The sequence below is a fragment of the Phaethon aethereus genome, assembly GCF_964289735.1.
Source record: "Phaethon aethereus genome assembly, chromosome: 13".
In the NCBI taxonomy this organism is placed as follows: Eukaryota; Metazoa; Chordata; class Aves; order Phaethontiformes; family Phaethontidae; genus Phaethon; species Phaethon aethereus.
Window position 1 is genome coordinate 13,007,030 of NC_138589.1, and position 27,222 is coordinate 13,034,251.

Below are 27,222 nucleotides of genomic sequence, written 5' to 3' on the forward strand. Positions count from 1 at the left end.
TGACAAATCCCGACACGAAGGAAAGCATGTTTCCAAAAACACTTGAACTTGCTTTATCGCTCTGTTAGAAGAGCAAAAACTACGGGCGTAAGAACTGTAAAGCTTGCTTCGGTAGGAGATACTCTGAAAGAGGCCCTTTCCTCTAACTCCCTCCCTTCCTTCAGCTTCCGCGCTACAGGCGGAGCTCCGCGCAGCACCTGCCGCCGGGGCGGCAGCAGGGCCCGTGCCAGCAGCCCGCTGCCCACCCGCTTCCGGCTCGGGCCGCGCTGCAGGGCGGCAACGGCGGAGCCGCGGGCGGGGAGCGCAGCAGCGGCCGCGCCGTGCCGGCACCAGGGGGCGCTGCGGGCGGCGCCCCACCCGCCGCGGAAGGCACCGCCCAGGGCGGGGAGCGCTGTCGGGGCTGCCCGGGCGACGCCTGATCGGAAAGCGGCGTGGCGGTGGCTGGGCGCGGCGCTGCCCCCGCGAGAGGCCGGGGGCGGCGGGCAGCCGCGGCGGGGCCGGCAGCGCGGGGCGCCCGCTTGGGCGGGCCGTGGAGAGGGAGGGGCGGGGTCCTTGCGGGCCCGGGTGAGGTCACTCTTTGTGGCTGCAGTTGGCAAGATGGCGCCGGTGGTGGTGGAGAAGAAGCTGCTGGGGCCGGACGGGCCCGGCGGCGCCGAGCTTCCCAGCGAGGAGGAGGAGGGGCAGAACCTCTGGTGAGCGACCGCGCCGGGCAGGGGCGAGGGGGCCGCCTCCCGGGCCGCGGCACCCCGGCGGCGGCGAGCGGCGGCTCTCGGGCGTCCCGTGACTGTCACGGTGGGGGCTCCCTGCTCTGCCCAGCCGCCTCGGTCTCCCGCCGCGGTCTTGAGCCCCTGCCGCGGCCGGGCTGGAGTGGCGCGTGCTCCCCGTTCGGCCGGGGTAGGGGCCGCGCTCGGGCCCCGCTGACAGGAGCGGCGGGCGGCGGCCCCGCTGTAGGCAGCTGCCCGCGTCGGGGCCGCCGTGGAACGCTGCCGTTCCCGGCTCTGGAGGGGCCGGTGGGGTGCGTGGGGCGAGCCCCGCACCCGCAGGAATGGAGCAGCACCGGTGCGGGGGTGAGCGCAGCAGGCATGCGGAGCGCGGGGACTTGGCTCTGCGGGATAGGCTCTAGGAGAGTCCATCTCTTGTTTTCCCCTCGCTTATCTCCGAGTAACGCTTCTGAAAATGCTAGCAATGGCAGGAAACACTGTGTAAAATACAGTAATGGATTGTGGGAAGAGTTAGTCATCAGTTGAAAAGTAATGTTTTGGCAGTTGCGTGACCTCTTATAGGGGAGAAAAAACTTCACAAAATGTTACTGCACGTGTTTTAGAAATTATGAAAGCTTTTCACAAAAAGGTGGTATACTTTTGGTCTTTTAAAAGGAACTTAAATCTTTTAATTGTAACATACCTAGTTTGTAAATAGAATGCACGTAACTGGATTGGTCTGCGCAGATCTGCTGAGCTCATCGGTGCTGTCAAATGGGCAGTGTGTGGGTTGTGTTTTTGTGTGTCTGCGCACATATGTGCGTGCAGCCGTGTGCGTGTCAGCCTGACAAGAATGATGCTTTTTTTCTAGGTCCTCAATACTGAGTGAAGTTTCTACCCGGTCAAGATCTAAATTGCCATCGGGCAAGAATATTCTTGTTTTTGGTAAGTAGCATACGCAAGTAGTTGGGTGGTTGGGGTTTTTTTGTAGAAACGAAGCGTGTTTAAAACAATGATGTGAGCGAACTGACACATCAGTTTGTTAAAATTAGGTTATGTAATATGATCTACGGTATTTTTGTCTTCAGGCTGATAGATTTGCTTTCTTTTTGGCTTATGCTCTTGGAGTTATAGCATATATTTAACCAAATGGAATGTAATACAGAATAATTAAGTGCTTCGTTCTTATTGTGATATATAAAGTGTTTGATTTAGCTCGAATACTTGAAAGTAAACAATAAATAAGTATAGTCCAAAAATGTGCAAGGATGCTTTTGATTACTTAAGTGTGTTTTCAAGAATCTTTTCTACAAAGTTAAAATTAATTCTGAAAGTGTCTTTTTTTTCCCCCTGTAAAAACTTACTGGCAGGTGATGATGGTTCAGGTAAAACCACTCTTATGGCTAAAATACAGGGAGCAGAGCATGGCAAGAAAGGAAGAGGGCTGGAATACTTGTATCTAAATATTCATGATGAAGATAGAGATGGTAAGTTCATTTTTTATGTAATCTCTTTACTGTAATTAAGTAGCTGACGTGCTTTTTTTTATAGCTGTGGTTTCATCAGTGTATTTTGGGTCACGCCCAGGTAGTTGGTTCAAGCATTGTTCTGTATGGTTTAGAAGCTGTATCAGTTTCTTAAAAGTGAAACGCATTTAATGTTCAGTGTACATTCTCCTTCTTGCCCTTCTTACAGCTTGACCTATGTATGATGAAAAAGTATGCTTGAGCAGCTCTCAGGTTCCATTTACTTTTAGGGTAGATACATTTGCTGATGTTGACTTACACCAAATGACAATATGTCTGCTAATGACCACTTGATAACTGTATGAACTAAGTGATACATCCATATGAATTTAATTCTCTGTATGGATTTCTGGATATGGAGGGGCTGTGTGTGGAATTTTGGTTAACTGTAACTGAGACGTTCTGTTAGAGTTGAATGAGTGAAGAACAGAACTTAAAAAGTCAGAATTAGTATTTCCTTTTCTCAAATTGGAGCTTGTCTCTTTGCCCCTTGTCTTCCTTTGTTGCTGTTGATGATTAGTCTCCTCTGCTATATGGGAGGGAGATGATGACAAGAGACAGTTTAAAAACAGGTGTAATGATCACTCTATTTTTAGGAAGGTTAGGGACAAAAAGAGATGGGGAGTGAATTCCTTTTCCTTACTCCTAAATTTGTGTCTGCTTGTCTCATTTTGGGCAAACTGCTGGACCTCTTTGTGTTACTTTTGCTATCAAAAATGGGGAATGATAGTCTTCCTATTTGTGACTTCCTTCTGAGTTTTCAGTTCAGAAGAGGGAAGCACTGACAGTGGTTCATCCATGTTCCTGAAAACCAGTGAACTAGGAAGATCCTATAATGGTATTCTGGAAATGTACTGAAGGCTTGCACGACTGATTAAGTACCGTATGTGACTGGTTGTTATGGAGATTGGTCCTGGGCTCACAGGGTAATAATAAACTGGCTTTGGATACTAAGTTAGGCACAGTTAAAGGATGAGTATGTTGCCTGTGTCTTCAGTGGCCACCTAATCTTGCGGTTCCTAAAAATCTTTTGTGGTGTAATTTTTTTAAGTGCTGAGCCATTCTTGGCTTCTTGAGGTTCTTGGTGTCAGTGCTTTCTCACCATGCACAATCTACTTTAGTACTGCGGAGGACCCGCTCCCCCCGCCCCCCCCCCTTCTCATTAGGAATGTTAAGACAGCCTGTGACATGAGGCTTCTTGCAACATCAGAGGAGATGGTATTATAAGTAGGAAAATGTTTGGTGTGCTATTTTTCCTGGTGCTGTCTGTCAAACCTCAAGTATGTCCCTACTTCGGAAATATTTGTGACTATTCCAGAGTATCTGGAAGTAATAAGTATTTGAGATGATTAGGAGAAGCCTGTCATAAGAACTCAGGGGGCACTAGCAGGAAAAAAGAGAGACCTTTTTGACTACCAGACTCAGCTGGAGAATTCAGGTCTTTATACATCCCTTTAATGGATGTGTTAGAATCTAATAATACATGCCTTTTTCCTTTCTGTCTCATTAGCGTCATCAGCAAGCAAAATAAATAGCAAAGTGGGTCAAGACCTCCCAGCAGGCAAAGATAATACTCTTCTTTCTCTAGGACAGGTTTGGTTTTGTTTCTTTAAACTCTTTGCAGACTTTACATGTGTGTATGCTCAGATAGAGATTTAGGAACAAAGCCTTTATAATTGACCCACAATTCTTGGAAGCCATGAAGAAACTGAAGATGGGCATTCAAGAGCTTATCACATACTCATTTTTGAGGGTATCTGCTTTTTGTTATACCCCAACCTAGTCAAGACCAGCAAACGACAAGGATTTCCAGGGGTGTCAAATTAACACTGGTAACTGAAACTCTGTAGTGGAGTGAGAAAATCTTTGAAACTCCTTTCCCAAGCTCTAGAAGCTTTCTTTGCCTTTTTCCTCTTCATTTCAGAAGAGTTTATTCTGTCCAGGAGAAATATTTTGGTCACAGTGCCGAGTCATTATCTACCTCAAAGCTCCCTTTGGGAATCTTAAGGAAACTCTTTTGTGTTGCTGCTTATTCTGCACCCCCCCAACCCAGATCTATCTACCTTCTTCCCCCCCCTGCCCTGGATATTTGAATCTGGCTTCTCCTATATTTGAAGTGGCATTACTCTAGATTGCTAGGTGCATGCCTTAGTTTACAGTTACTTTTGTCTTTTCCCCTAAAGATTAGGTCAGTGATTAAATTGTTCTTTTTTTTTAATAGTTAAACAAATGTGTAGAAAACACCTCTTTTTTTTTTTTTTTTTTAAGGACCCCCATGGCTAATACAGGTGCCCACTAACTTTTTGGTTTTCACTGTCATCTGCTTGTTTCTTGGTACTGGCTGATACCTAGCTCGAATTGCAAGATATACATCACCACTGCGTTGGTAATTAGCCGGTTCAGTCCTGTTACATGGTGGTCGTTCAATGTAACGTGTAGTACTCTGGTCCCTAGGTCTCAGGGTAACTTAGAGTAAATCCACTACTGAATCTCCACTTGAAAAATCTCCTTCTTAGGGTACTATCTCAAATTTTGCCTAGGCTAAGGCATTTGTTAAGAAGAGGTTTGGGGATGCCTGAGAAGCAATTGTGAGGGAGAGGGGATTCTCCTAGATTGTATCATGCATACATGACACCGTATGTGGATGACATACATGACATCATTTGGATGAAAGCACTTACAGCACTAGCTGTAAAGTTAACTCAGAATATTAAATGACCTTGGAGCTCAGGCCTGAGAGTCCTCTGTTAGTGGAATTTCTCAGGGAGTGTGGCCAGTTTTATTTTTTTGCCTTTCTTTGTGATGAGCAGATGTTCTGTGTCTCTATTGGTTAGTCTGCTTTTGAGAGCTGAGAATCCTAATTCGTAGGAGGTTTAAGAGAGGCTCTGCATAGTTTTCTTAAAGGGTATGTATTTCTAGAATAGCTTTCAGAGTCTCTTGCAGCGATGGGGGCAGACTTAAGGTGAGGAGACAAACCACATCGACTGGTTTTGTAGTGGTACTATATGGGTTAGCTGGCAATTATAAACAGCATAGAGAACTTCCAGCTGACCTGCCTCAGATTACAGATGCAGTACAGTTGTCCTGACTGTGCCAAATGTGCCAGTGAAGTAGAGCCATTCTGTTGTTGATATTCTTACTTGTAACAAAATCAAGTAGTCTTGTTTTTTTGCCTGAGGTTTGGACTGGCCTCAGTCATATCATATGCATATTCCAGTTGAACTGGTTGTTCCAGATTGTACCAGCAGCAGCTTACTGGTTTCTAATGGGAAAATTGTCTTTTTGTCAACATCTTTAAAGTTGTTCTCTTGAAAAGAATTTTTCCCTGTTTTGCTTCTCTTCACAGCTTGGGCAAGGGATATGTAATTACCACTGATACTTTTTTGAATAAATGCAGGAGACGTAGTTGCAGTTCACAGAATCAACCATCTGCAGTAAAACTCATCAAAGCTGGAAAATATTTTTCATGGCTAAAGGGATAATGAAATATTGACAGGATTTAGAAATGTAGTTTTAGCAGCTATTTGTAATAGTCTTTAATAAGTAGCACCTGCTTTTCCAACAGGATCTGGTAATTGTTGGCTCTGTTTTGGTGTCTCATGTCATAGCCACTGTGAAAGGCCCAGTTAACATTCACATCATATGACTAACTAGGAGCTTGATGTGGTGCTGACAAAGTTGAATTTGCCATCAAGTCCTTGCCAAATTGTGAACAACCAGTACCGTATTTGTAGCAAATGTAAATCACAAGCCATACCTCTTTACCGTAAGAAAGGAGCAAAACCTTTCATTTTCATACATTATCTTGTTTTTTCTTAAAGTACATTTTAATGTGAGTGCTAGGCTTCCAATCTTCCTAGCAGATTGATTTCATTTGAGTGATGGTTCCAAGTGCATTCTAGTTCCACTGTGTATTCTAGATGTTAGGCAGAAGTGAAATCCTTAAGTAGGACAAAGGTGTTTACAAAAGTTTTGTTTGCTAACCTTTAGAAGTTGGCTTTAAAAAGTGACTTAGGAGCAGTGAATTAGGGTATTTATTAATTTTTGTTACTTGCTAAGGTGTGAAAGTCTTTTCAGAGAAGCTATGGAAGTGCTGGTAAGAGTTGTAAGCTTTCATAGGCTGTAGGTAGACTTAAGTTAGGTTTTTAAAGCTTTCTCATTTGCATCAAGGAGACAGTTGTGCATAGGCATAGTTAATGTCTATTTATAACCTATTAACTCACAGAAACTTCACAGGGTTTTTATTCACTGGTAGATTTCTGCTTTTGGGAATATACAAAGGATGCTTCTGGAATGTGGAGGATAGCAGAGTCCTGCATTGATGTTTCATTTAGTATTGTGTAATAGTAAACATTTAAACGTGTTCACATTATGTCCTAGCTTCCTTTCGGTTTTTCCAAACTTTTACCAGGCTTTCCCTGTGTCCTTGGAGGTCTTCTGATAGCTTTAGATTTGTACATCCAGTGCTGTGAGAACCCTGCGTGATATCAGTGAGATGGTTTCCTGAAGTGGGGGGGGGAGAGAGGGGGAAGACAATTGATGACTATGCAAAGATGCATTTCTTAGATACACAACGATTATCGTAACTCTTACTGCAAAGGATAGATCTGAGATGCGTGGTTGGAAGAAGATCTTTTAAGTTAAAAGTATAACTGTTGGCCTAACGCTACTTAAGTAAGGAGTATAGCAAATGCAAAATGAAGACTACCCATGTGTAGCATCTTGATGTAATCTGTCGGCAACTTGGCTGTTCGGCAATTTTATCCAACACCTGATTAGAAGGGTATAATGTATATCTCTGTACTCTTTTTTTTTTTTTTTTTTTTTCTTCCAGCTTCCTTAGTCAAGTTTTTGCCTTTTTCTAGAGTCAGCGTTTTTGGTCCTGATGGATTCTTTCCTAGAGTGAAGTGATGATAGCCACAACATCTCGATTTATTTTGAAGTTAAAGGATTTGGAGTACAGGGCAGGGAAATATACAGAGGCAGAATAATTATGAAGCTCAGAAGCTGTTTTGAAAATCTGGGCTCTGCCCTGATTGGTTTGCTGATCCCGGTATTTCAGAATTCATGTATCTTGTATGTCATGCCTGTGGAGACACACTGTTCCTTTTGAACAGCTGTAGTAGAATAGTTCCACTTCCACCCACTTTGGAAGAGGTGCTAGGAAGAGTCTAGAAGATAGAAACAAATGGAGTTGTTCCTTTGCAGGAGGAAGTTCTGAGGATAATGTAATTATTTTATTTTTTAATTTTTTCTTTTTTTTTTTAATTTGGACAGAATTGGTTGTTCAGAGTGCCTGATACATCACTCCTGTGTGATGTTCCATTTGCATTTACTTCTGTTCTTGCTAAAGCTCAGGTTTGGGGTAAAACTTCTCATGCCAGCTGTCTGTCCCAGCCGATTCCCCCTATGCCCCACTCCTTGCATTTCAACAAAAAATGTCCAGTTGCTATCAAAACACTGGGGGGGGGCAGGGGGGGAGAGACACACAAAAATTAAAATACCAAATCATTTGTCCAGTACTCATTCTGTAAGGAGCCTGCAAGTAGGAGCCAATATTAAGTCAGTGTGAATTAAAAGCAGGTAGTACAATGTTAAAGTTTGGCAGGTTGTAAGTTTATCCTCTGTTTGCTCCTCCTACTCCTGTGCTAGAAACCTAAGCTGCTTATTGCTTGTATCTTGTTTGCAGCTTATTTCTGTTGTGAGATGTCCTTAGTGTGTTGTCCCGCAGAAACATAAGCTGGTTTATCTAAGGCTTCCCTGCTGGACTCAGCTATAACCACCCCTTTTTGAACTTGGAGTTACATATGTGTCACGTATTCTGGTTTTACTTGCAATACACATACTTCAAATTCACAGACATTGTGCGGTGTCTAAAAACTGGTGTGTCAGCTGTTCTTAGTAAAAGCCAAAGAACAGAAACTATTTATTTTTTTTAAAACGAAAAGATTCTGAACCAAGAAAAAAATCATGTTAAATGAAAGCGTCTACTGAGTATTGTAGGCATTTACACATGTACCTGTCTTAAAAATAAACAGGCAAGGTCTACTAGGCAGGCTTTAGTCTTCCATTTCACACTAATCTACTCATCTGTTTGCTTGTAGACTAGCAAAGCAAAAAGTTGGCATCTGTTGAGTTACAACTGTACCTTTTCCTTTCAGATCATACTCGCTGTAACGTTTGGATTCTGGATGGAGACTTATACCATAAAGGGCTATTGAAGTTTGCAGTTTCTGCAGAATCCCTGCAAGACACCATTGTAGTCTTTGTTGCAGATATGTCTAGACCTTGGACTGTTATGGAGTCTTTACAGAAATGGGCCAGTGTCTTGCAAGAACATATTGATAAGATGAAAATTCCTCCAGAAGACATGAGAGACATGGAACAGAAGTGTAAGTCTTGTCTTTTTTTTTAACTAGCTCTTGCAACTTTCTTTTGTAATGATAAATTTCTTCAGATTAGTGTTTTGAGAATGGGTTGGATTAGAATTGCTTTGAAGTTGTGATTACAACTCTAATGCAAATAGACTCTTAATAGAGTCTATTTGCATTATTTTAAAGCTTAATAGCTTTAAAATAACTCTTCCAGTTTTGCTGTACTAACAAAACATCAGGTGAATGAGTGGTCTAAATCCCTTGCACCAATGAGATTTTGATAATTTGATTTTTTAAAAGGCCAACTTTAAAAAAAAAAAAAAAACCCTCCGTACAGAATCACATTTTTTAAAATAGTGACAAAATTCAGTAATGAAGTGAGCTGTCTGCTTTCCTGTGGTATCTCAGCCAGGTCGCATTCCCATACTGCGTTTGTCTTCCAGTAGGCCTCTTTGCCCTTATTTTTTATGAGGTTCAGACTGTGGTCCTGGTACATCTAATTGTCTCTCACTACAGCCATTCCTACCCTGTAACTTTAGGAATGTTGTATAAATTAATTTTCTTTCCTGTCATATCTGTGGCAAGAAAGAATAGGGTACTGGCAAGCAGTCGTTGCTGCAATATTGTTTCCTGCAGCTTCCTTTCTTTCCTAAAATAGTTTTGAATGTTTCTTGAGAATTATTTCTGTTTTCATATTGTATTACTTCAAAATAAATTCCTTCAGGGGAAAAGACCTTAGCAACATGCATTCCTTTTCAGCTGAGGTATAGATTCAGCAAAGATTCAGACTGATTCCTGCTGGTTGCTGCTTTTGTTGAGGGCTGGTGGCTAGCTGTACTGGAGTGTTTAAACCTTCAAATGCTGCCTAGTAGCTTCCTTAGATTCACTTTAGGGAGCTGTAATCTGTTTGGCCTGTGAGCATTCAAATGTAATTCTATAGCTGATACCCTTTCTGAATGTTAAATACTACTTTCCCAAAAGGCTTGTGCGTACAGCATACTAGCTTGAGTTTAAACATAATGATTGAAACCACCTGGATTTGATCATGGGTTATATTAAAAAAAAAAAGACCATTTTTAAGGGAAAAAGCATTCTTTTTTTGTGTGAGAGAGATTTTTTTTTTTTTAAATGGGAGATGGAAAGGCAGTTCTAGTCTCAAAATACAGCAGCTAAACTGATTTGCACTTTTCTGAGACACACCAAATGTTATGGCAATTCAAATAAATGTGGAGTTTGTGCAGTTAAATTTTACTTTTCAAAAGAGAAGTGTGTTCAGCCTTCACTAAGAGGCTAGTGTGTGGAGGAGTCAGTTACAGCTATGGCAAAACTTTAGCACCATGTTTGGGGAACTTAGAAGTCATTCCAATAGTATTGTCTTGGGAGATTTCTAAATTGAAGTATTGTAGAAATTCCTAGTTTCTCTTGCGCTTTAATAGTGTCAAGGGAAAAGGAAAATTTGAGAGCTGCCCAATTCACACGCTTGCAGGACTCTGCTGCCATCCTATGGCTGAGTGGTGAACGTTGGTCCAATATCAGCAAGCAGGTAAAACAGGGGCCTTAATGGCTCCACTCCCAAACTTCCATCTTCTTCCTTTTCTTGGTCAGCTTAGGATGCTTGTGTCATCTCAGATACTTGTCTTCTGAGTTCTTGCAGACTGCTCCTAAGGCCAGATCTGTGCTCAAAACTTTGGCCACCGTAGCTTGTAATGCTCTTCACAGTAAATTGTGCTAAAAGAAATTCCAGTTATGACTGTAGCTGTATTAGTGTAAGTGCTTATACAATATAGAGCACGCATGTCTGAAAAATGCCTTGTGACTACAGTCATAAAGTTCAATAAAGTCATAAAGTTCAACATCAATAAAGCTACACCAGCAAAGTTTTCTTTACTAAAACCTTGCTGCATGTGCTTCCTGCGATAAACTGCCACTTAGAAAATAGAGAATCACTGTGCTGCAATGCCCAGGTATAAAAAACCTGGGACAATAAAGAGCATATGCAAAGCAGGCAGTCAAAACGTAGAAACGGGGTGCAGAGTGAAGAGATGTGCTAAATTCATTCCAGTAAAGCCCTGCTGGTGCATAACACCACGTGGATGTATATATTTCTTGACTTCAGCTTGCAGAACCGTATTTCCTTACGCTTGCTTCTAGATGGAAGCTGCGGCTTGTGGGCCAAGCTGAATGTGCACAGTGCTTTCCCTAGTTATTACACTCTGTACCAGTAACCGGTAGTTCTTGTTGACTCTGTTTTCAGGGGAATTGTTTTCTAGTATTACCACATTAGCATCCGTTTAAAGTGCTGCTAGGTTGTTCTTTCTCCATCACTAAGGTCTTATTACCAGTTTCCAGAAATCCTTTTGTTAACTGACCATTCACAATGGAATTGAACTTTGGACTGCTTGTCTTTGCTTTCAAGGTTTTTGTGGCCTGTCTCCACCCAGCCTTTTGTCTTATTTGAGATACTGACTCTTGCCTTTACTGGGTGGATGATGCTAGGCTCCATCTGGTATATGAGAAGCTTTCCTTTTGTGTTAGAGAACTTCCAGAATGGGAGGCAGGACACACATACGGAAGCAACAGGCTGCCTTGAAAGAAATTGAGTTATTCAGAGTATACCAAGAGCATTGTTTGTTTGCACTCATTCCTATCACTGGGCTGCTCTGGAAATTCCTTGCTAAAAGCTTGGCTAGTGTGGATTCAGATACATAATGTCAGTTCAAATGTTCTAATTTGATTCAGGCTCAATTATGATAAATCATTGTTTAAGTAACACACATTTGAATAATTATTTCAGGGAAGTTCTAAATTTTGCCTCACTGCTTCTGACAGCAGAGCAAAAAAGATGACTGTCAAGAGTCAAGAAATGCAGAAAGGAAGTATACTGGTAAAATGGCTATTAATGTCCTCTGGAGCATTTGAAGCTAAAGACTTGAAACACAGTAACATTTTTTTCTGAAAATGAAGTAGTGTCTCATTCAAGCTGAATTTGTTTCAGGTTCTCTGCCTTTTTTTTTTTTGTCTGACATACAGCTGAAAGTATTCTTAAGCTAAAAGGTAAAAGAAACTTACTTTGCCCAGATGTTTTTTGTCTAGGAATTCTTTTCACAAGACTAAAATTTATAAAGGTAGTGCACAAGAAGCTAAAAGCTGCATGACTTTATTGTGAAGCTTAATAATGGATTATAAATATGGAATGATTCTCAGAAAATTTTTCTGCATTTTTCTTGTTCTGCTGTTCAGTGGTTTTGTGATCTATCTACTTAAGTAGGTTGTAGTGTTTGTCTGCCACTTCCATTTGCATTTAAACAGTACTCCAGGATTTTATTGTTGCTAGAACAATCAAACCTAAGAGTAATTGTAGATTCCTTTCTTGGTGGTACTTCGAGTCAGTTGCTCCTGTGACATCTGTTCTTGTTATAGTTAACTTTCAGTAGGTTGCGTAAATAAGCAGTAACACCGGAACAAAACAGTTAACTGAAAACTTGCATTCATTTGCTGTGTTAAATGCAAAACTCTAAATAAAAGGGTTTTTACTTAGATAAGCCACAAGTTTGATAGATAAATCAGCACACTGTAGCAGAGGTGTGATTTTTATGGCATATCATTACCTGGTGATAATTTTTCAAATGTAATAGGCTGTTCCTAGTACTCAACCCTACTGATAGGTAGCAGAATATTACTGAATTATCAGATGAACAGTTGTTTTTCTGGCTTCCTATTTTTATATGCATCATCTTATCTGTATTTCCTGTTCAAAAAAATTTAAGCCAAAATAATTTTCCCCTACTTCTTAATAAAGAGAAGAGTTATTTCACATACCATATAGAATGTGATTCCTTAATATGAATTATGTCGAGGAGAAAATATTCATAGCTCACTAGAAAAAAGGAGAAAGAAAAGGTAAGCTGTTCGGGCGCATGATGAACTTGATGTCATTAAAAGTTTGAGGGTGGAGATCAAGTGAGAAATAAGTATGGGAGCTAAGGAATAAGTATTAAATTGCCGTGTGACAAAGAAACACTAACTGAAGTGAGCTTCTTTATCAGCTGCTTACAATGCAGTTTGTTCATAAGAGGTAGTCAGACAGCACTTGTGATACAGGTTTACTTGGGTTTAACAGGATGAAACTTTGAATGGGAATGGGGGTTGAATGAGAGTCTTTAAAAAGTGTTTAAGAGCCTGTCACTTACAGGCATTTAAACCAGTTTAAATCAGAAACAAGTGTACCTGCATTCACGATACAGTAGGTAGAGGTTCTTAATATAGCTTTTACCTTCTTTTAACTCCAGTAGTTGCTTGTTGAGCAGATGCCCTTGTTAACTAAAGCTGAGGCACTGGCACAGGTTACCCAGAGAAGTTGTGGATACCCCATCCACGGAAGTGTTCAAGGCCAGGTTGGATGGGGCTCTGAGCAACCTGGTCTAGTGGAAGGTGTCCCTGCCCATGGCAGAGGGCTGGAACTGGATCATCTTTAAGGTCCCTTCTAACCCAAACCATTCTATGATTTCTCAGTCTCTAGTCAGGGACTAATGCCAGACCATACGCATTATTAACAATCCACAGCAACAGTTCATCTCCACAGTGAAGTGTTGTTGGTTTTTTTTTTCCCTCCATGCATGGATCAGCTGGAGTGAGATACAGCCTTGTTGATCATGGTCTGTGATGCATGGTGTTTGTTACTGCTTACTCTTAGGGAAAGGGAAGAGTTGTGAATCTCAGCTCTCTAGGGTGATGGCCTTCATTCCCATTCAGCAGGAATTCATGAGGGTATGCCATCAGATTGCTGAAGTTTCTGTGTTCCATTTGCTATTATTTATATTAGGAAAATTCTTGGGGTATCTTGAATAATGATTTGTATCATGTTGTCAGAGTCTTACTGTTTTCTGTTATACTAAGAGATATCTCAGTGAAGAAAAGATTTTTCTGCTTTGATATGAACAAAACCTAGGAAACTAATGTTGTGTGATTAAAATGCTGTAATAAATTGAGAGCAGTATTGTGAAAGAATATTTTACATCTGATTAAGTCAGAGAGGCTTATCTGAATGATTGTAGTGGATGTAAATGGTATTCTTTTAACTGCTGTAATATACTTGTGTTCAGTAGATTTCTTCCTATTCTGAGCTAGGAAGAGTCTGAGTAATGAAATAAGTACTTTTTTAAAACCTTTTTCTAGTTAAATGCTCTGGAATTAATTTGCTTTCTGTGAGATAGTCAGTAAACTTGTTTAATGTACAGAATGTAATGTATAATGGAATTTTGATTTCCAGTTGCTGACTGTGAAACAGTACTAGAGGAAAGCATCTCTTTGAACCACCAGGAGGCACTGTGTCCCCAAGCTTAAAAGCAACTGCATTCAGTTTTTTTAATTTATTTTCTTGGACCTTGGGATATGTTGCATTGGTAATTGGAAGTCTTATGGTCTATATTTAATGTGGATTTTTTTAAGCCTTCGTCTGGACTAGAGCTCTCTTGTTTTCCACAAGAATCACACAATTTTATATTTCAAATAAAAATTGTAGATTGTGCAGCTTTGAACAGAAGTGTTTTTCTGATTTGTTCCTCATTCCACATGCCCGTTCTATTGCAGGAATGGTTCCTATTTTGAAAAGGTACAGTGACTTCATTTTGCAAGATTTGTATTCTGAACTCTTCTGAGGTTTTACCACTTCCTAAACCTCAGAAGTAATCAGATGGCCTGCAGTACAGTTGCAGCTCCTTCCCTGTCACATGGATGGACGTACTGAACAACACTCTCTTTGTGACTGCTGGAGATTGGGAGCTTTTTTGAAGAGATTTCCTTGCTGTATGTACAGTCAGCTTGCTCCCACTGTTGCTAAAATAAAGATGCCTTCATGGGAGTAAATCATGGAGCTTTGCTTGCCTTTCTCCTGAGGGCTCCTCATGGTTGAGCGAGGAGGAGGCTTCGGGAGGGATTGTCATGTGAGGGAGAGCCCTGGGCCTTTGGGAAGTGCTGTGCCTGGGAGCAGACATATCCAGTAGGCAGATTTATCTGGTCTGTGGTTTTCATCCAGAAAAAAGACATAAAAGCTGTAAGTTGCAGCCCAGTTTTGATAAAACATCCATGGGGTCACAGTGCGCTTCCAAAAGGGTGTTAATACTATTTCTTGGGCACTTCAGTATTTGATAGTATTCAGTATTATTGGACCACTCATCATTGCCATAAAATTAAAACATTGAAAACATAGAAAGCATCTAGCTTCCCTTGGACTCCATTGTAGTTTTCCAGAATATAACTGAATCTCTTCAGATAACATTTAGGAGCCCTTGAGTCTGTATTTATGCAGTGTATTTTTTTATATTTCTAGCACTGGACTCCTGGAACAGAAATGTAGAATAACAGAAACTGAAATTGAGTAATAGTTTCTAAGAAAGGGTGGCTGCTTCAGCCTGGTGTTTTCTGTGTCTATTTAAGTTTTCCCCATGCTTTCTTCCAAAACTAGGTACAAAATGCATGGAGTTTAGGCTGTGTTGCTAAACTACATTTATGTTTTCTGTTGTCAACTCTCCTATAATGAAATGCATTGAGTTGAGGCATGGGCCCTTGTGCATACTGTAGCTCTTGCAGCTAGTTTTGGTTATTTGTAATGGCTCCAAATTGCACTCAATTTAGCTTGCTGTAAATTTTGGTGGAGGAGAATTGTTCTGTTTGAAGGCTTAAGCTTGCATTCTGTTCTCATGTAGAGCCTCATTATAAAAGGGAAAAAAAAGTTTAGATTTCTAGTTAGTCGTAGATTAATTATGGTTTAAAAAGAAGAACTAATTCCTTTGTTGTACCTTAAGAAGATCTCTGTCTTAATAGTTATAAAGGAGTTTCAAGAGTATGTAGAACCTGAAGAAGGCTACCAAGGATCACCGCAGAGAAGAGGCCCTTCTTCTGGCCCAGAGGATGAACATGTTTCTTTGCCACTTGGAGAAAATGTGCTGACTCACAACCTTGGTATTCCTGTGCTGGTAGTTTGTACAAAAGTGAGTTTCTAGTTCTCTTTGCTACTATGGAAAAGTTTAATTTTCTTTTAGAAGGCATGCTTTATACAGACATGCAAAAAGAATTCTGGATTAATAGTAAAGGGATTTATTTTAAAAGCAAGCTTCTGTCATCAGTGTCAATTTTTAATTTTGCAGAAGGGCCATAACCTTATCGATTACACGTTAATTACTTTATCTTTTGATTTGTTGGTGGCACTTTAAAACCAAAGGCTCAAAGTAAATGTGTGTAAATATTAAGGAAGGTGTTTCAAGATGTGCTGGGAGTAAATTGCTTGGGTTTTCTGGTTTTGTTTTTCTCCCTTTCGTCCAGTGCGATGCAGTAAGTGTACTAGAGAAGGAGCATGATTACAGAGAAGAACACTTCGACTTCATTCAGTCACACATTCGTAGATTCTGCTTACAGTGTATCCTTTCCTGCACTGAAGAGAATTGCTGTAATCTGGAAGCAAGAAAATATGTTTTAGTGTTGAATTCAGCACATAAAGTTAACCTGAGAAATTGCGCTTCAGGATTGCTTGTTATTTAGTTATTTACTATGTAGCATTTGTTGGTTTGAAATCGCTGAGAGGTGTATAAAACTTCTTATAGTTTTAAAATTGTGCATGGGATTTGGACCTTTTATTCCCTTACAAAGGATGTCTCTTACATTTTGTGAGGTGTGTTTTCTTGGTTTTCCCCTCAGAACTTGTAATTTCCATGTAAACCTGAGATCTCAGCTGTCTCTTAAGTTTTTGACATTTTCAGAGTTAAGTGCCTGGGTGGGTAGGTAACTTTTGTGTTTGTCAAAGAAAAGTATCATGAGTCTTTTCCTGTTATACCCCTTTCCTCTCTCTGAATACTAAATGGCTATGGCTTTTGCCTTGAACTACTTCTCAAAATTAGGTCTAGTAGATATATGTTCATTAGCTCATGTTTTGAAATTCTTACTATAATTTAAAAACTGTATATTCTATAATTTTCCTTAAATGAGTAATCAGATGGGGCTGCCTTGATTTATACATCAGTTAAGGAGGAAAAGAACCTTGATCTGTTGTATAAGTACATTGTACATAAAACATATGGTTTTCAGTTTACCACACCTGCCTTAGTGGTAGAAAAGGATGCAGTTTTTATGTAAGTCAGTTGTATGAGCAGCATGGTTTCAGATTGTTTTCTATTAAGCACAACACTTCATATAACATATATATAAAAATAACTTCAATAGTTTGTGTTGTTCAAAAGCTTAGTATGTGAGTCTTCTGAAATCCTGAATTGAAAAAACAACTTAGTGCATATTACTTGAGTTACTTGACCCAGCGTATGCCCTTCCAATATTCTAGTATCTTGCGAATTTAGCTGATTAGGACTGATCTATAGTAAAATTGCCTTAGTCAGATAGGGGACAGTAAATAAATGGTCTCTGTGCTTTTTGTGACTGAAAAGGCAAAGCTTTCCTTCTTTTTATAGACCTGCCGGTTGGGACAATGAAAAGAAAATTGCCATTTTACATGAAAACTTCACAACAGTGAAACCAGAAGATGCATATGAGGACTTCATTGTAAAACCTCCTGTAAGAAAGGTAAAAAGGGGTAAACTCTTCCCTGCCCCCCAAAAATAAGTGCAGTTTGCCTAAATGCCTACTAATAACTATTAATATTGAAGAACTGCAAATCTAAATGGTTTTTTTTATCCAAATGTGTGAAACATCAGTCTTTCATTTTCGTGTTGTTTAAAATACTGCAAGCAAACACAGAAGTCACTCACCTTAGTGAATGAAAGGCAGTCCAAAAATAACAGTTTCACACGAACCTTTTTGCATGTGTGGGGCAAAACCACTTTTTGAAAATGGAGAATACTGTTGTAGGACTTCAACAATTTACATATATACACACATGGCATTGAGGTTTGCCATGCAAATCTTGTAAAACAAGACAGTATAACACTATTGCTATTAAGGTATTATTAATGGCAGATTTCTTCATGTAAGGCAAGAGCAGTAAATAATCCATATAAATTCTGTGTAATGATAATTTTGTGAGTGTAGGTACACAAGGTATGTGTAAAATGGATAATATGGAAAATTGTAAATTAAATTGTATTCTGGTCTGTATCGGAAAGCTTCTTTTACAACTTTCTTACACGCTTTACGTTTCTAGCTCGAGCCCCAGTATTTGGAGCAGGGAAGAGCTGTTTGAAGCTTTCATGTAAGGGAAAGGTTTAATCCTGTTGTTTGTAACCTGTGGCATCTGTAGGAAATAAACTGCCTAGTAGCAGTGTTACGACTGATAAGAGCTAGTGCAATGCTTTTGGGAGCTGAGGGATTGAGTGTGGGTTTTTATGGAGTAAGGTAATCTCAGGTCTTTGAAGAGATGCTGATGAGATTAATACCTAAACTTAAAAAGATGAATGTGGCTACTTAACAAGTACTCATCTTTCTAGGAGGATATCTACAGGCTGGCATGAATGCTAGTCTACTCCATTCACTTACAATATTTTTTTAATGAAAACTTCTTTAATGTTGCTACGCTCTTAAATGTGGAAAAAGTTGGGGTTTTTTTTTTTAAAGTGAAGTATGCTATTAAAGAGTTGCCTCTTTCTTCCCTTTTGATCACCAAAACATAAAAACAGTTACAGGAATTTCAGTTTTTACTTTTAATAACTAAATATTTTGTTCAACAGTTAGTCCATGATAAAGAGCTTGCAGCAGAAGATGAACAAGTATTTCTTATGAAACAACAGGTAAGAACGGAAGAATGAAAATTAGTCCTTACTAAATAAGATTTCACTTTAAGCTCTCCATTGTTACTGCCTTCAGTTTTTCATTCCTCATTTAAATCACTGGATAGCCACTTTTCAGCTTTGCAAATTCAGATGTAATTGTGAACCAAGACTTCTTTATTTTAACAAATACGAGTAGAAAATATGTCTACTTATCTCGGTAAGTTGAAAGGAAAATATGCTGAGAACAGAAATAATTCACACTTCAAAGGAGAAGAGCAAGGAGGTAGTTTGAAATTTTGCAACATAGGTGTATTGATCTGTAAAATATAAATGCTTTCAAAACATAACATCTTATGGAGTGTTGCTGTTTTCTTACAGCCAGAGGCTTGAAAGACTTTAAGGTGTCAAATTTGGCTATGCTGTATCTTGTTATTTTCTTTACTGCTCTATTGTTTAAAAAACCCTAGTCATACTTTCCTGTATAGTTGATTATAAATATCATAGAGGTTAGACTTGGGTGTCTGTGGTTCTGGCGTACAGTTCTGGAATGGCTAGGTAAGACAAGGGGCTGAAGCTTATTTACTCATTTTAACTCTGTCCTCTAGTGGTATAGTCTGGAAGTATATAAATATCAGAGGAAGCCTGTAAGTATCAGGAAAAAAAAAAATCAAATAAAGTAATGGTTAGTCAGCTCCATTGTATTTTATTCCTTTATATTTTCTAAAATATATTTAATATTCTTAATATGTTGTTTTTGCAGTCATTCCTTGCCAAACAGCCAGCAACGCCTACAAGAGCATCAGTAAGTAGATTCAAGAAAGAGTAGGTGTTTTGCTTCCTTCTAGAGAAGAGGGGAACAATTCTAACCTGTAGAGGTTCATTTTGTAAATGTAAATGTAAAATACATAATCTTGCCAAACTGCAGAAAGTAAATTTTAAAAAAAAGTGGCAGTATTTTGAAGTGTTGCTTATAAATTACATAATTCTAACTCACTGTGGAAACATAGAAATATCTGATGATTATTGAACTGAAAACTTCCTGCAGTGATTCATCCTTTCTTTTAGTGGAGGTACGTGCCTAAAATAACTGGTGGTGTTTTGTTTGGAGTTTTTTTTCCCTGCAGTGTGCATACACTGCAGGGAAAAAAAAAAAAGATTGAAGAAGTAATTTGTACGTAATGTTACACTTGCTTTATATAACTAACCCATTTAAGTTCTTCTCTGATTTGTGTGATTTGGACTTTTTTTAAGGAATCTCCTGCAAGAGGCCCTGCAGGATCCCCAAGAACCCAAGGCAGAGCTGGTCCCACCAATGTACCCAGTGCCTCACCAATAACATCAGTTAAGAAACCAGATCCAAATATTAAAAGTACGAATAAGCATTTTACTGTTTTTATCATGTGTTACTTCCCTTAAAAAAGAATCCTATTTTGTAGAAAGATTTTGGCATTTATTCACTAGTGGTATAGTTTAATAGTTATATTAATAGTAATAATAAAATAGTAATATTAAACTAATATTAATTTAATAACAGGAATGAATTTGTGACATAGTTTCAGGTTTGATTTTTCTTTTTCCTCTTTTTTCTTTTTTTGTCATTCATATGACTTGAAGTAGAGTTCTGTTATTGCCAAGCAGTCAAGAGTTCAAATAATTTCCTTAAGTTGCCTAAATACATTTATTATGTATCAGTTGGATTGTTAGTGGGGACTGCTTTAAACTACACGCCCTTTTATACTTCATATCACTTACTGTGGAATCCACAATGAAACATGTTCTTCTACTAAACCCTTCCTGGAATGTCATTTTCTATAGTACATGAAGTACCTGGGATTTTGTACCCTTCCCCCTCCCTCAGCTCTAAGATGGTAGGGCCAATATTGTTTTTAATTATGCACTGTGGTGCCATATCTCACTTACAGTGGATAAAATACTCATGCAATTCTGGATCATGTCTCATTGCTGTATATCCAGGTTCTGATTTATTGAAAGTAGTGTGGCATGAAAGAATGCCCTAAAACGTCTGTTTAATGTTGTTAACGGACTTACAAATCTTTGAATTGCACACCCATACTTAATACTTTGTTTCTTGGCTTCTACATTTAGAAAAAACAAAAGCATACAAATATTTAGATTAAATATTGTGAAACACCCCTGTTCCAGAAGAGCAGTAATATGCTTTTGGTCATCTTACTTTGCCAAAGAATGCAAAGGATCAGTGTCTTTAAATTGAGCAAGGAAAGACTCTCTTGTATTTGAGGTTTATTTCCTTGATTGGTAAGAGAGTTATGTATGTACGTAAAAAGTTCTGTCATTTACCAGCAATAAATATTCTGTGTATGCATATATTTATTTGTTTTTTATTTAGATAATGCTGCAAGTGAAGGTGTCTTGGCTAGTTTCTTTAACAGTCTCTTGAGCAAAAAGACTGGCTCTCCTGGGAGTCCCGGTGCCGGAGGAGTGCAAAGTACAGCCAAGAAATCAGGTATTGTACTTGTTATTGCAGGCTGTTTTGCATATTTTTAATATTTTATTTGTCCCACATTGGTCTAACTGCATGTATTTTTTTAAACTGGTGAAGTGTCAGATGAGAGTGCCAAAATGCACAGTCTTTAAAAAAACCCTGCAACTTCACAACTCCAGGGCTTCTGTTAAGCCTGTCATAACTTGGTTCTTCAAGTGAAATTATACTGCTGGGATATAAATAACATTTGAGTCTTGATCATATTCAGGAAGTGCTGATTTCTTTTTTTTTACTTCAGAATTCCTTCCTTTCTTGACATTTAACTGTTGCTTGAAGGAAATGCAGTTTATTGGGTTTGGACTGTGGTTTCCAGTCAATCTATTGAAATCTCTCAGGAGTTCAAGTTTAAATTAATTACTACTTATGACAGCTTGAAGTTACTCTCTCATTAATTATTTAGTATTTTATTGTGATCCAGCACAACTGGTAACACTGATTAAGTGATTTGTTCTGTGTATGTGCCTGTGACTGCATTGTATGAGATATTTCCTGATAAGTAATTGCACTAGTTTAGGTGAAAAGAAACCCATCAGAATACTTGGTACCTATACAAAAGTCAGTGTTGTAAAATGTGTGGTTGTCTCCCCAGTATTAGAAATTTACTACTTCAATTATTTAACTGTTTCTTTTTGATGCTGGCATTCCCATCACGCTTACATTCAGGAGCCTTCCTTCCAGAATTATTTCACTACTAAATAATTGATAGATATTCTACTTTTGATCCCAGACTTGTGAAATCATGTAAAATTTAATGATGATGCCAGACCCACGGTTTCTGATGCTTAGAGGCCCAGACATTCTGAACTGGAAATGAAAAATATATGATGCCAGCCACAGTGATGATATTGCCAGAAAGAGAACCAGAGCAGTTGTTAGAGTGTGGGTACTTGCACTGAAACTATTCCTGGAGAGGGGAAGTAAGGAGATTTTTTTTTTTTTTTTTTAATTTGGAAGGCTTTTATATGACATTCCATGCTCTGAAAGCTCAAAAATGGCTAGAATTTGACTTAGGCAAGTTGGTATTTTGTTGGGGGTTTTTTTTGTTTTTGTTTTAGTGTGATGAATTTTGTAATTTATCTTTATTAGATTTATTTATTACAAAGATTACAAGAAAAGAATTATTGGTCATAGATTATTCAGATAGTATTATTTTAGCTAGATTATGAAATATTTAATTATTTTTTTCTTAATCCAGAATGCCCTGAAAGGTGTCCCCTGCTTCATCAAGTGCAGCCTCATGCTATTACTGACCACAATGTCAAACTAACTGTTTTTATAGAAATGAGACTAGAAAGAATTTTTAGGGATTATTTAACCCATGCTCTTTATCTAAAGCTGAATCAGTTAGGGAGTTCCTGGCTAGTGATAAAAAAAGCAATCATAATCTGAATAAAAGATGTAATGTCCTCTCTCTAGGAACCCTATTCCAGTACTTAATTTCTTAGTTTTTTTTTTTCTCTTGTACAGTCAGTATTTCTTAATCCCAGTACTACTTGTCTTGTTTGAGTGGAGACAGAGATCGGTGTAGCCCCTTTGTCTTTGCAACAGTCTTTTGCTGATTTGAAAACTATTACCCTTTTGCCTGTGACTTTTGTCTGGACTACAAAAATACTTCTGTCGGCCTTTCCTCACAGGATGTGTTTTTATGGCTTTGATAATTCTTACTGTTCTTTTTTGGACTGTCTGCTCAGATGACCTGTTTCTTTTGGTGCTCAGAAATGAATGCTGTATGTCAGACAAGGCTTTGTCTGCCCTAAGTTACTTAATCTGTGTTATGTACTGTGCTTCTGTTTAGACGTCTCAGCGTGGTGCTAGTTTTTTTCTATCTGTATTATCTTGATCAAGATTTGTTATAACAATACAGACAGTCACAATTTCTGCCTCCTAGTAGGAGGTTTTCTAGTTTGTATCAAATTACCGTAGTATTTCAAAAGGTCATACGTCTGGTTAATCATTGTTTTCCGTTCTATTATTATGCACCACTTTGATAATATATATAAATAACTTTTTACCTCCAATCCTGTCTTTCAAAATCCTTTGTAGTCCCTTCAAGGGACTTGCTTGCCTAGATATTTGATACCTTCAACAGTTAGACAGGGTAGATTGCTGAATAAAAATACTGACTAGTACTATGGAGAACTAATGGGTAATTTTATGAAATACAATACATTCATTTTTCTGAAATATCAAACCTGTTGGTTTTTTTCTAGTTTATTTATATGAAGGTTATGTAAGATGTGATATCGACCACTTCTCCCTTCTCCACAGGACCTGTTATCCTATCATAGAAAGAAATTTGGTTGGCTTGACAGAACTTCTTGGTAACAGATCCGTGTTGATTGTTGCTAGTAGGCTGTTTGTAAACACCTAAAACATAATTGCAATTTCTGGAAAAAATGCTGGAGTAAAAACTAACTAGTCTGTAATGGACTTTGCTCTTTCAGTCTTCTAGAACATCACGTGACTTTCAGGAGTTTTCAAAGATAACAAATGGCTATGTGTACTTTTTTTTTTTTCTTCCCTGTGTCAGCATTAACATCTAATAGAATATTTCTCTCCTGAAACATCTAGAGACAGCAGTCATATATCTTTCCTTAACTTTCTTGTTTTATTAGACTAAATTAGACAACTTCTCTTCTAGTCTTCTGTTAGAGGTTGAGCTCTGTTTTCCCTACTAGTTTCTCCTTCATTGGTTCCCATCATTGGTTTATCTTTTCTTGAACGTGAGTGATTAGAATTGTGTGCAGCACTCCAGACATATCTCATTGTAGTGCCTGGTACAGCAGTTCTTTTTCTTTGGTGGAAATTCTTCTCCTGAGTTATCTCAAGATTGCAGTTGGCTTTTCTTGGCTGCATCAAGTTGGCAGCTCATGCTCATTCCCTGACTTTTGGAGCAGAACAATCGGCTTTCACTCACAAGGGAATATGCCTGATCCTTGTCAGCTGATGTGCTCACATCTTACTTTCAACCAATATAAGAGTAAACTTTCCTGAGAAGGTAAGGGCTCCTAACATTGATTTCTGAAAAGCTCTTTTTGAGTTTATAAAGTAGCAGGTGCTGGTGATAACAGAAAAGATTACTTGCTCTTTTGTGGAAGAGTTGAGGAGAACATCTTGGAGAAAGTCTTATTTACGGCAGCATCCTCTGTGTGAGTAAATGTGCTAAAATGATCTTTGTAGGCATTTTAAATGTCTAGTCTAAGCTGTTTAAAGAGCCCTAGGTTTTGAGAAGGTTGACGCTAAAAATATTTAGCTTTAAAGAGACCATCTGTTTCTCCCACAGCTACGAATATCCTGTGGTTGACATGTTGAAATTCTGTCACAGGATGAGGGAGACACTATGGATCTCAACATACTGGTCAGCCTAATTGATTGATTGTTTTCTGCTATGTTAACTCTTACTTGAGAGAACTCTCATTTGGGCAGATGCTGCAATGTCATGTCTGTTTTTCATGCTGTGTAATTCTTCACCCATCTTACTTGCCTTTATGTTTCTGGACTGCTTTCTTCCACGTGCAGACCATGATATTTCAAAGAACTTCAACTGGTGGTTTCTGTGGTGGATTATTTTTCTTTGCATGGACTTCTAGACTTAAAAAGTTACTTTGTTTATATTCAGAAGGTTTTTGCAAATTCTAAGCTTTGCCGTCACCCTTCTATTCCTGTGCAATAGATAAAGATGTACTCTAATCTAGAAAGGAGGATACATATAGTTGTATAGAACACATCTAATTGACTAAGGCCATTTCCATCCTTGCCAGTATTTTTGTAGGGAAACTGAAAACAAGTATCAATTTAATCTATAACAGGGGAAATTTTTATCTTCTTAAAAACAGCTCCTTGTATTTTTTCTCATTTGAAAGGTGCTCACCTAGGATGGTGGTAAAGGGGAATATGTAAACCTATGTATCATTGAACAGCTTGGCAATGTTTTTCCTGTCTGGTATGAGGTACTTGCAGGAGACAGCTGCTTGGTATTATTTTGGAGGCTTAAGGATACAGTTCATCTAGCAAAAAAGAAAAGCCACCGTTTTCGTTTAGAACTATTTTGTTTGAGCAAGAATTTTGTGTGTTTTTTATTGTTTTAGGGTTTAGGGTTTTTTAACTCCAAGGTACCATTAGTCTACATGTAAAGTGTTTTGTATTGCAAGTTATATTAAAGTTAATGCACTAATTTTAAAATTTTGTTTAAATACTTACACTTTGAATAGATGCTATTAAGAGTACTGAGGCTTAGAACTAGTGTTTAAATCTAAAACCTTTATAGTGATTAAAGGTAACCTTTTAATTTGGTTATGTCTTTGTACTTTGGAAAAAACACTTAAATCTCTAACAGTCAAATCTTGCCTTCTTAATGTTTTCAGCATGTACCCTGGAAAAAATCCACCTAATATTTCACACACATTTGAGCTGGAAAACAGATGCTTGTTAAATTCTTTGGCTATGTAAGGAAGCTGTACATGGTTATATAATCTACTATTTGTCTAAAAATACAGCTTTTAATCTTAAATGCTTGCATGCTCTAACCATTAGAATACATTGTTCCAATTTTAGTGATTAATTTTTCTGTGGGTTTATAATTTTCAGAATGAGAGAATTAAACTGATGGTTCAGTTAGAGAATTGTTAAAAGGTTTTGAGTCTATTATAAAAATGTAAGATACGCCTTTCCATGAAATACTTCAGTGTGTCTGTTTCCAATTGAAGAAGTCCTTTGAAATGACTGCTCTGAGATATTACATGAATATGCAATTCATGTCCCTTTTTTTAAGGGAAACATTGTCTGCAGACATAAAAGAATTCTTCCTGTTACTTGCTGCATTTTAATATTAAACAACTATAAGTGTAACCAAACAAAAGTGATTTTTGTAGCAGGTGGCCTGCGTACCTTGGAAAACTTGTGGCTAAAATCTGGGTTTAAATGAAGTCCTTGCTATCAATACTAAGAATTGTGTACAGTCAACTGCTATAGAAAATTCTAAATGTGGTTGTTTTTAAAATGTTAGTTGCTGTAAAATATATCACAGATATTATTGTGCTTTATGCTGCTGTATAATTCATCATTTCATCTCTTTAAAGTGAATCAAACCTTAGTATTTATGAGACTTTATGTAGACATTACCTTGCATTGTGTCAGGCTCTGTGTTCTTTGGTAGGTAGCGAAATAATGAGAAATTAAGTAATATATTGTCATGTAAAAGTGATTTTATTAATACTTGTACTCATCGGTTAAAACATTTCATTGAAATTGGATTGCTTTAACTTTGTCCTTTTTCTTTTTAGGACAAAAAACAGTTTTGACAAATGTTCAAGAGGAATTGGATAGGATGACTCGCAAGCCAGACTCTATGGTGGTAACAAACTCTCCTCCAACAGAGAACGAAGCTTGATAGCGCATAAAAAAAGCATATGTAAATGACCAAATAACTATGTATATTGATCTGATAAGACCAGGAATTTTCTGCTGTGGCAGATGCTATCAGTTTTCTTGGGGCAGGGGAAGTGAGCTTACCACATCATTGCCTTGTCCCAGTAAAAAGTGCACATTCAGGAAGTTTGCATATAAAATCCCTCTGTATAAGATAACCATTTAGAGTTTATATAGGGCAATTCTTTTGGTTTTGGAGGTAAGCAGGTGCAGCTGCATTTCCTGTTGTGAAGAAGATAGAGAAGCAAAATGGAGAATTCTTACTAAAATACTACTGACTGCACACAAGGCAAGAAAGAGAAATGAAATCCTGTTTCAGAGTTACTGGAATTGGCTACTTGTATGTTTGCAAATGCATTATATTCTTGGAAAGGTGGTGGTGGTGGTGGTGTTGTAACAGAGCATTCATTAGGTGAAAGAAGCCTAGGTAGGGAATGGAGCCCTAAAAGGGGAAAAAGATTTGGGACAGTGAGAAACTGGAATGTTGGATTGACTGGAGAGGAGCAATGTTAAACCCTGTGTTTCATGGAGGGTAAATAATTACTTTTTAAAAAGACTACTTTACATTGGAGAATTCCAGGCCAAACACTAAGCATGGGAATTTATTCTTGTTAGAAATCTTGTTTTAGTTTTTAAAAAAGTCTAAGAGTGTGGATGCCCTTTCTGGTGTAGCTGACAAAGGGAGAAACTATAACTTGTTTAGATCCAAGTGCCTGGCACAGTGTGTTGTTGTGTCTCTAGAAGGTGCTTGAACTTATTGTGCACTGTAGTACAAACAGTCACTGTTTGGTTTTATTTTAAAATCAGTAGTTTGACCATTTGTATTTAATTTTACATCCTGTTTTCTGATAGCTTCTGCCTTCTTTTATGCCAAGAGGCTAGCCTATGAAGAATGGTGGGTGACGTATCATTTTCCCATAATGAAATATGCTACAAAATATTCTCAGTATTTTTTTTCCT

The 27,222-nt window shown here is 38.4% G+C and overlaps 1 protein-coding gene across 3 annotated transcripts; it reads left to right on the plus strand.

Annotated features, from left to right (window-relative positions):
- Positions 1-582: 582 nt before the first annotated feature.
- DYNC1LI2 (dynein cytoplasmic 1 light intermediate chain 2) lies at positions 583-26,224 on the plus strand (the record flags this gene model as incomplete). 3 transcript variants are annotated; one of them, XM_082005895.1, is made up of 13 exons in its annotated part: positions 583-692; positions 1,573-1,646; positions 2,072-2,188; positions 8,389-8,619; positions 15,424-15,590; positions 15,922-16,015; positions 16,589-16,724; positions 17,058-17,169; positions 18,270-18,329; positions 19,072-19,113; positions 19,563-19,680; positions 20,680-20,796; positions 26,118-26,224. In XM_082005895.1, 13 exons carry the CDS (start codon positions 598-600, stop codon positions 26,222-26,224), a joined length of 1,470 nt encoding a protein of 489 aa, XP_081862021.1. The 3 variants fall into 3 exon arrangements, with proteins under 3 accessions (XP_081862021.1, XP_081862020.1, XP_081862019.1); XM_082005894.1 differs by lacking the exon at positions 8,389-8,619 and having other exon boundaries at positions 598-692; XM_082005893.1 differs by lacking the exon at positions 2,072-2,188 and having other exon boundaries at positions 598-692.
- Between the last annotated feature and the right edge of the window lie 998 nt (positions 26,225-27,222).